The sequence below is a fragment of the Notothenia coriiceps genome, unplaced genomic scaffold (genome assembly GCF_000735185.1).
Source record: "Notothenia coriiceps isolate Sejong01 unplaced genomic scaffold, NC01 NC01_scaffold00024894, whole genome shotgun sequence".
Taxonomy (NCBI): Eukaryota; Metazoa; Chordata; class Actinopteri; order Perciformes; family Nototheniidae; genus Notothenia; species Notothenia coriiceps.
The window spans coordinates 72,319-81,982 of record NW_011357595.1 but is presented as its reverse complement, the minus strand read 5'-3'; the positions used below and the strand labels follow the sequence as shown (position 1 = coordinate 81,982).

The 9,664-nt window shown below is 40.2% G+C and overlaps 1 protein-coding gene across 1 annotated transcript in view; it reads right to left on the bottom strand.

The window, feature by feature from the left end:
* LOC104955866 (alpha-1,6-mannosylglycoprotein 6-beta-N-acetylglucosaminyltransferase B) overlaps window positions 1–9,664 on the bottom strand; it is an 89,510-nt gene that overhangs the window by 24,365 nt on the left and 55,481 nt on the right. The window contains exons 9-11 of the mRNA XM_010783256.1: window positions 7,678–7,809; window positions 4,738–4,871; window positions 3,739–3,869 (exon numbers count right to left, since the gene is read on the bottom strand). Of these exons, the coding sequence (XP_010781558.1) occupies window positions 3,739–3,869; window positions 4,738–4,871; window positions 7,678–7,809 (397 nt within the window). The remainder of the gene's footprint in view (window positions 1–3,738; window positions 3,870–4,737; window positions 4,872–7,677; window positions 7,810–9,664) is intronic.

The window sequence follows — 9,664 nt, the reverse complement described above, 5'->3', positions numbered from 1 at the left end:
ACCCCAACCCCATTCATTAAAAAATGAACAAAAATGCACACCCCATCCAAAAATCCCCACAAAGTCCCATTCAAAATGTTAAATGAAAAGAGCCCTCCTCCTTCCAAAAAGTCCCATTAAACATGCAAATCTTCCTTCAAGCAATCCTCTGCATTTTTGCTAAACCCTTTCAGTCAATGGGCTCTTCCTGGGCCTCATCAACATCCAACTCTGAGTCTTCCTCTTCAGTGTCACTGTCCAGCCTTGTTGAGGATGGCTCTGTGTCAGGCTCAGAGACCCTTAGGTTTGACCGAATGCCAACCAGTTTTTCCACTCTCACATTTGTGAGCCTGTTGTGAACCTTTGTGTGGTCTCAATAGCCATGCAGTAAGCAGTGTGCCATGGCATGGATATTCAAGTGTACTTGAATGGCATCTGTTTGTTTTAGTCAAGATTATGCTAAAATATACTTTCCCCAACTATATTTAAGTTCCCTATGAAGAGCTAACCTTCAATTTAGAAAATTCCCAGTTTATTCCCATAAATTCCCGTGGAAAGTTTCCATCTTTGAAAATTCCCGGAATTTTGCAACCCTAATCACAACAGAGCCAACCAGCTGACCAATCAGAGCAGACTGGGGTTTGGTTTCAGACAGAGGGTGAAAATAGGTGCGGCAGCACAGGAATTATGAGAAAAATAAAGAGCTTTTTGAACATTAAAGCATGGAAACATGTCACGGTAGAGACACTATATATAAATATGAACCTGAAAATTAGCATGATAGGGCCCCTTTAAGTGTGATGCCATCTTGTGCAACTATGACTATCGACCTGTTAAAGAAGAGCACTGGGAGACTTCACAACTCTTTTTCCTAATACTTTGATATCCCTTATGACTCCTGTGAAGATGTCCTCTTACCACCTTTTAGTAGAATGGACTAAGCCTCTGTAATGAGTGCTAAAAGCTTTTCAAGAGATAAAGCGCTTCCCATTCCTCTTGCAAGTTGCCATGTATATGTAGGATAATGTGGAATTCCAAAGGCAAAGTGTGGTCTTGTTCACTAGTTTTAAGCCTTCAATACAGCATGTGTTTTTAATGTCTTTGATTTGATCTTAGAAACGTAACTACTGTATATCATGTGTTTTCAGTTCATTAAAGTTATTATTAACATGTTGGTTGTTAAAAATTTCTTCTTTAGTGTTTTGTTGTTTTTAGCTCTAAACTCTTGTGACACTTCTTGATGAAAAAAACAAGATGGCGATGTCCAAAAACCAAAACATCAAACTCAAGTCTTCAAACCCATTGTAGACAAACCAATGATTGAATGCATTTGTGTTGCATTTATCATATTCTATCAATCTAGGGATACAAGTAAAGTTTGGAGAACTTTTAAATATAATTTCCCTTAAGCAAATCTTTACAACCTGCACTGAGAAAAATCCACTTTCTGTTACGTTTCCAAACCAGTCGCTCCTTCAGGAATCGGGCCTGAAGTGTGATGGAAGAAGAACAATCGTTTTTCTTTGGAGTAAATTTTCCCTCCGAGCTACTGGCAAGATTTTCTTGTTCTTACTGTAACTTTGAAGTGTTGCAGCCTCCCACAAGGTCTGCTTCACTTCACTTACTGCAGCTTTGTTTCGACATTCCCTGTTTCTCAAAACAACTTGTGGGGCGATATAACATTTTTGCATCTGACAGATTGCAATGTAAAATTATGTTGAGGTCTCTCGATGCAACAAATCCAACAATGTTGAGAGCAGCATTATTCTCCTCCTCTGCAGGTGTTCAGGTTCACTTAAGAGAGTTGGGCCTGTTTAGTTCTTGGGGGAAGACAAGTTACTGTTTTTCTTTACACCTGCCTTTCCTGTACTCTACATCCCTCCACCGCATACTTCTGTTTTCACCATGTACTATTCTGTATTTATCCTCCCATGATGCATCATTGATGGACCCACGCAGCTTCAAGTAAGTACCCCTGTTTTTTTTTACTGGACATATCGATTCTCCAAATTCCAAAAATAAACACTTTTACTGAAAAATGTATTTTTCACAGTTGTGTTGGCATGCATTTACACTTAAAGGTGGGGTATGTCATTTACTTCAGAAACACTTTTTGTTGTATTCCATGGAATGCTCTTAAAGAGCAACTTGCAGGTTTTTTTTTTTCTACATTTATGCTTAACCTTGCCTGAAAATTACAATTAAAAATGTTAATGCAGGATTTGATATGTTTTACAAGACATAAGGGCAGGAATTCAGAGGAAAAGGAGCCGTTTTGAGCTCTGCTACTACTTTCTCGGACTCGTTTTCTGCCCAATCTGCGGTAGTAGTTTGTAGTTGGTTTGAGCGGTTGTGATTTAGTGAGCTGGTATTTTCTCGGTAATTTTACATTGCATTTCACCATTTGTAATCATGGTGAGCTTATTTTTGTGCAGGTTGCAAACACGAGNGAAATTTCATGTTTTTTTTCCCATGGAAACCCTAGTTGTGATTAGTAAACCGCTAAGAGATGTCCTAGCGCTCCAACACATTGAATGCGGCCAAGGGGCGGGACATCTCTTAGCGGTTTACTAATCACAACTAGGGTTTCCATGGGAAAAAAAACATGAAATTTCAACATTTTTTTTATAGTAGAACAGAACAAGTTTNGGACATCTCTTAGCGGTTTACTAATCACAACTAGGGTTTCCATGGGAAGTTAAGCTGGGGAACTTTGGAAATATTCGATGAAAATTAAACAAAAAAACATGAAATTTCAACATTTTTTTTATGTTTTTTTGTTTAATTTTCATCGAATATTTCCAAAGTTCCCCAGCTTAACTTCCCATGGAAACCCTAGTTGTGATTAGTAAACCGCTAAGAGATGTCCCGCCCCTTGGCCGCATTCAATGTGTTGGAGCGCTAGCAAATAGAAGCAGGAGTGTTACACACTGATGTCACTATTTGGAAGTAAACAAAGGAGTCCAATCAAGGTGTTTTAGGCAGGGGGGGAGTGTGTGGGAGGGAAACTCCATCTGGAGGGAGATTTTAGCATTTGCAGACCGTTTACATGCACAGAAATCTATAAAACACACTACAGGAAAGGGAAAGCCCAAAAAGGCACAATAGGGTCTCTTTAAAATAATCATGTTGGGTGCTTTGTTTTCTGTGTGCCCTTTACATCTATTTGTAATTATTCATTCCAACGCCACAAAGAGTACAATTTCTTTTTAATTGACCAAATGACAAATAATAAATAAGATTAAATGTCATTTGTTAGACGCTTTTATCCAAAGCAACTTACACACTCGATACTGTAGTGTAGGCAATAAAAAGTGTATTTATTTAAGAAAAAATATATACCGGTATATATATTTCGGATGTGTAATTAAGTAGATCATTTGTTTATACATAACTTAGAATCAGTAATATTTTTGTATTTGACACTGCTTAATGTTGTATTGTATAATAATTATCATGTAAAATGTTTGTATTATTGTTTTACACATTCAAAATCAAATCAAATCAAATCAATCCCCACATGAGCAATTTGGGGGCGAAGTTGACATGCTGCAGTACATGCTGACTGCAGTGGGGGATCGAACCAGTGATCCCTTGATCCAAAGTTCAGCACACTATCCCACTGAGCCACAGCCTCCCCCAATCAGAGGTTCTTCAGTCTTTATCTTGGAAACTGTCTCCTCTCAGAATTAACAAACTTCTACAAACACGTACTGAGTTTGTTGTCGGTTCTTGCAGGCGTTACTGTGTGATACTAACCTTCCACATGCTGGCTTCCTTGCCGTACACAACAGCCATATTGTTAACCTTGTTCCGCTGAATGTTCTGCTTCTCCGTCTCATTCAGCTCCTCCGCCACAAAACCCATGAAAGAGTTATCAGGAGTGTGGGCTGCCAAGGACAAACAAAGCAATTGGCAACACAAAGTGACAAGCCAAATGTACGCCCTAAAACAAATGTGATTAAACCGAAAGATCTGCTGTAAATGTTGCCACACAAACACAACTCTAGTTTTTTAAAATAGAAAATACAGTTTTTTCGCTTTCTCATCATTTATGACTGACTTTCATTGCATAGCAACACGAAGCATGGAAATAAATTGTACATTTGGGGGACGAAAAAAGGAAGTTGGATTTCTGAAAAGCCATTTTTCTTTGTAATCTTTGAAAAAGTTGTAACCTTCAAGAGTTTTGGATTGCAGCTTTACTTTGACACATTTTACAACTTCTCTAAAAAAAAGCTGTGAACTGGAGCAAACACAAAGAGAATTTACTACGGCAGGGAGATGTCAAGTGGGAAGAAAAACAAAAACAGTGTTTCCAGTCAATTTGCAAACCCGAGATGAAAGCTGACGTCTTTCACAGAGCCGAGCTTTGTGATAACCGCAAGTCATTTGGAAACAGTGCAGCTGTCGATTAACGCTGAATTAATCAGAAACGAACACCTGAAGGTTTCTTCTGTCGCACATTTAACCAAACGTGCCATGAAGGCATGTGTGTCTGTACATTTCTGTGTGTGTACATTCTGGTGTGGTGGTGGTTAGTCAGAGCCTGGCTCCAGGCATCTGTTCAGGCTCGGCAGCTCTGAACGACTTCTCTGAACCGTTTTGGCCCAAAGCCTCGCCTGTTCCGGTCTGACGACTTTATAAACTCACAATCTGCTCGCCCTCTCGGTCACATAAACACGGACGAACACCTGCACAGATCAAAACACTTCATGTCTTTCATATCATCAGTCAGAGAAATGAAAGCCCACATACGGAACATGGTCATGTACTGCTGGCCGTGGAGGTTCCAGTAGCCCCAGTTTGTCCGGTAGCCGTGCAGGATGGCGTACTCCTCGTGGTTATAAGCAGGCTCCGTGCCGAAGGTGTCAATCACACGGATGTGGCACCTGGGACAAAATAAGAAATGGGCTTAGCTAAAATTAGATCACAGATTTCTCTCGCTTTCAAATAATACAGTCTCTAAAGATTGAGTGAGAAAAACAGAAAGTGAAAAATGATTCCACCCAGCTTGGGATATTTCACCTAATGTAGTTTGCCTGCTTGGGAACCGGAGGAATCTGCAAGCTCATGTTTTATTTGCAGATGCATCCTGTCCCCTCGGTTTGGACAGAGATCTAGCAGCCTGAGTTTTTCCTGGCAAATCATCTATGGGGCTTGTCTGTGAGGATGACTGTAAAGAAGAACGCTGTAGAGGCATTATTTAAACAACCGGGGAGGTTGCAGATGCAGTCAAACTTTTTGAAGTTGCTATCGTGTCACTGTGGAACAATCTGGACGGTATTCTTTTCGAAAAGATGCACAAAAAACAGAAAACTTTGTAGTTATATAAGATACAAAGAACTAATATATATTGTTAAACATTGAAAGTAACTTCATCTTAACTATAAATACGAATGCCTCAAATGCTCGTCCCCGCCAGCGTTTTCTTTCTATGATGTATTATGTGTTATTGGTTCTCTAGAGATCAATGAAATGCAAGACACAGTTTTTGCAACTGGGACATTTCTGGTTTCATCCATAAAGCATTTTATTTCTAAAAGAAGAAAAATGAAATTGCACCTAAAGCTTCACTTGTGTACAAAGATGTTTGCCGTCCTTTTGATAGGATTTTGAGTTGAACAAACAAACAAACAAACTCATAAGACACCAACATGTTTGTTTACATTATATTTTTTTAATGTATTGCGTGCCCCACCCTAATGGGTTGTTATGCGCTGGTACTACTGTACTGTGATTGGCCCTTAACACCAAGTAGACCTAGTAATTGGTCACTAAGTGCTACATCACTGAGACTTAGATTAATTGACCCTTGTGATTTGGTCTGAAGATGTCAGTCCACATGTATGCCTTTTCTCTCAATAACAGGACAGCCATGTCAAATATCAGTCTTGTGTTGATCTTTGTGAGTTAATCTCAGCCCTCAGTCTTGTTGTCAGAGTTTTATTTTGTGAAGCTGTCAGTGGTGATGGATATCCTTGTCCCCTGCCGGTCGCCCCTCATTCAGTACAGGTTACACAAGCCTCACGGTGAGACGTCTGAGACTTTGAAAACACAGCTTTGTTTCACAGCCATCACAGCGCCCTCGAAAAAAAAGATCCTGACACAAGCTGGAAAAGTCTGAGACAAAGTTGAGGGAAAACGATTTTGAGAATTTAAAGAAGATGCGTAACTTTTTTGCCCTGCGTGAGTCTCTTCACAATAAATGCTTAACATACTTTCTGACAATGTGAGGCAACTCCTCCACAGGGAACAGATCGTCTTAAAATATGTTTTGTTCTGCTCCTGTAACAAACTCAGGCTGAAAACACTCAGAGGAGACATTAAGCATTTAGTTTACAACGACAGAAGAAGAACATTACATCAGCACTTTGTCAGCAGTGAATATATTCACACTGGGAAGCAAGAAAATCAATTAATGTAATCCAAACGGAGATTTCTCAATGCATTGCCTGTCTAACCAGTGTCAGGGCAGGAGGGGAAATTAAAGTATTGGTCTTTCACTCGGTGACAGCTGAGGAGCGCTGGTCGATCAGCTGACCTTGGACTGGCGCTGATTGGAATCAGCAGAGGTTTTCAATGCTGTCCAACCTCGTCTTTGAGGATCCAAACGAAGGATGAATTATTTAGAAATGTGTTATTAATTTAAGACGGCAACCGACTCCTTTGATGCATGAGTGTTGAATAAACAGAAACAGCAACACAATAAACTGTATTACACCTCCATGATTACCTTTTGTCAAATAGGTTATGTTTTCAGTTTGGTTTGTCTTCTCTCTATTTCAGCAGGATTACAGAAAAACCACCAGCCCAATTTTCATGAAACTTGGCGTAAGTGTGAAGCATTGGCCAAGGACAGCACCATTTCAATTTGGAGCGGATCCAAATCACAGGGTGTGTACACGCATTACTTCTCACTTATAAAACAGGCCAGGCGGAGCTCTACGCTCTCCCATTACATTACATTACATTACATGTTACTTGTTAGACGCTTTTATCCAAAGCGACTTACACACTCAATACTGTGGGCAATCCCCACAGGAGCAATTTGGGGTGAAGTGTCTTGCCCAAGGACACAACGACATGCTGACTGCAGTGGGGTTTGAACCTGTGACCCCCTGATCCAAACACCAACGCACAACCCACTGCACCACAAGCCTCCCATTGCCCTTCTAGTTATCATTAATATCACATTTCTTTCACTGTGTTCTCCAACTCATTTTTTATTTTTAGAAATATATTTTCTTCCGAGTTGCATTAAAAAAGTGTTTGCATATTTTCTCTTTGTTTGGATAAAGAAAAACAAAGGATTTGCTTTCACACTGTGACTGCTCCAGTGCTGCCAAGCTGGAACAAAACAATTGAATTTACAGAAAGAAATGAGCTTGTTATCGCTCAGAACCATGTAGCACGTACATCATTCATTTCAAGCAGAAACCTACTCCAACTTCCCCTGTGTGATGAAGAGCAGAGGTTTTGGTTAAGCCTGCACCTTGTTGATTGATTACTGTGTAAATGCCCAAAATGGAGATTTTTTGCTGATGCACAGTGAGGTTACAATCCAAGTGTGTACCAGCATGTCACATCAGCCAGTCAATAAGGATAAAGTGAAGAATAAAGCAATACATGTTAATTAAAATAGAGGTACAAAGTGAAAAGACCCATATAAAGACAGAAAGATAGCATTGGACTGACTTGTGCTTCCTCAGCGACAGACCCATGTGCTGCTTCATCTGCTGCAAGCCGTGGTAGTCGGTGTAGATGAGGTCAAAGGGCAGAGGTCCCGTGAGAGGGCAGCTTCCTCTTCCAGGAGGGACGCCCAAAAACCTGCAGACAGGTCAGATGCCGTATTAGCCTCAAACTGAGCAAAACGGTGTGCACAGTGGAATACAACAAACAATCACCGTTATCCCACAGAAGAGATGAAGCACACAACACAGAAAAAAGGCTCCCTGAGAGATTTTCAAAAGCCATTGTACAGCGATGACAGATCAATCACAATCATAAAAGGACGGTAAAGAACAAAAAAGCACGAAGCATAACAATCCAGTGAGACACAAACAACCTGACTTTCTGTAGCTGCAATTTCACTAAGGCTGTGGGTGCTTTTATATGTTTTATCAGGAGAAGCGAGGACGGAGAGAGAGTTGAAGACAGATCAAATAAAAGAGCCCAGTTGCGTTGTGAAGCATGTCAGTGCTATCAGTGCACCTGGTGAGCCATTTAACCAAACAATACCGAATCCATCAGTGATGTCTCGCCACGGGGAGTCGCCCCAGTTTCACAGGGAAGACTTGTTTTGGCTAAAGCCCCTGTCACACTGTCCCGAAATTGACACCCGATGGACACACGAATATGGAATTGTGAATTTCGCACGAAGATGGCCCCGAACCACACACGAAGGCAACATTTACATTACATTTAAGACATACAACTGCAACGAAAGTAACACAAACAATTATGTTAAAGTATTATGATACTGTACTGATATTTTCCGACTTTGTTCTTTACTTTCTCCGTCTTTATAATTATGTAGAAGATATTAAGTTTTCTCCGTCATGTTGTTTCCATAGCAACAACAACTTCCTCGCCTTCAAAATAATATATTATATCCTTTTTAGTTTCACAGAACACAAATTGGGTTATTTACATAATATGTTTACATGATTTTGTTGTGCAATAAAACAACCAGATGGACACACGATAAAGGAAAAGTTCAAATTCGGCTCTGATCGTAGCAACATCGGGCCATTCGTGAGGGCATCTTAAGCCATCTTTGGCATGCCAAAGATTTTGCCACCGCTCCCGAAGTTGCTGCCGGAGCCTGATAAATTCCACCGGTGGTCATACGATGGCTGATGATGCCCTCACGAATCGCCCGATGTTGTTACGATCAGAGCCGAATTTGAACATTTCCTTAATCGTTTGTCCATCGGGTGTCAATTTCGGGACAGTGTGACAGGGGCTTCAGCAAAAAACACACATATGATATGAGGCACGCAGCTTGTAACCACACGTCATGATGAATGCAAAGGGATTGTGGTGTTTTTCATAAGACCATGCCAAGCACGTACTGCATGAATGCTTCAGGAGTGCCACATGGATAACAATGTCTGTGATGTTACTTTAATTGGGGCTTAAATATCTCAGCATGTGATGGCCATGACATTACGTGGAGACATTCATGGTCGCCAGAGGATGAATCTTGCTGACTTTAGTGAACCTGACATTTCCTTCCACTGTGAGGTTGACCATATTGAATGAATGAAGTTCAAACAATCATGTTCCACAGAAAATGAATATACTACATTTTATCCCCATGACTCTAAATCTTCGTCACCACCAGTTCAAATTCTTTGTGTGTCCAATACTTTGTGTTACGAACAAACCCCGGAAAACGAATGACATTCCCATAAACCTCAATTCTACTTTGGGATTAGGGTTTATTCAGCTAAGTTTAGTGTGCTATCTAAAATAACATAGTGAGCATAAATTACACCTCCATATTATTTCTTCCTTGATTACACAGTGCACACTACATTAAAGTATTTAAATCAATTTAATATCATCATCATGATCTTTATTTAAAGAGACTCTTGGTCCATTATTACAAGACATACAACACTCAAATATAAATTAAAAAAGGCAGTTATACCAATGTTTCCACAGAGGTGACTGGTAT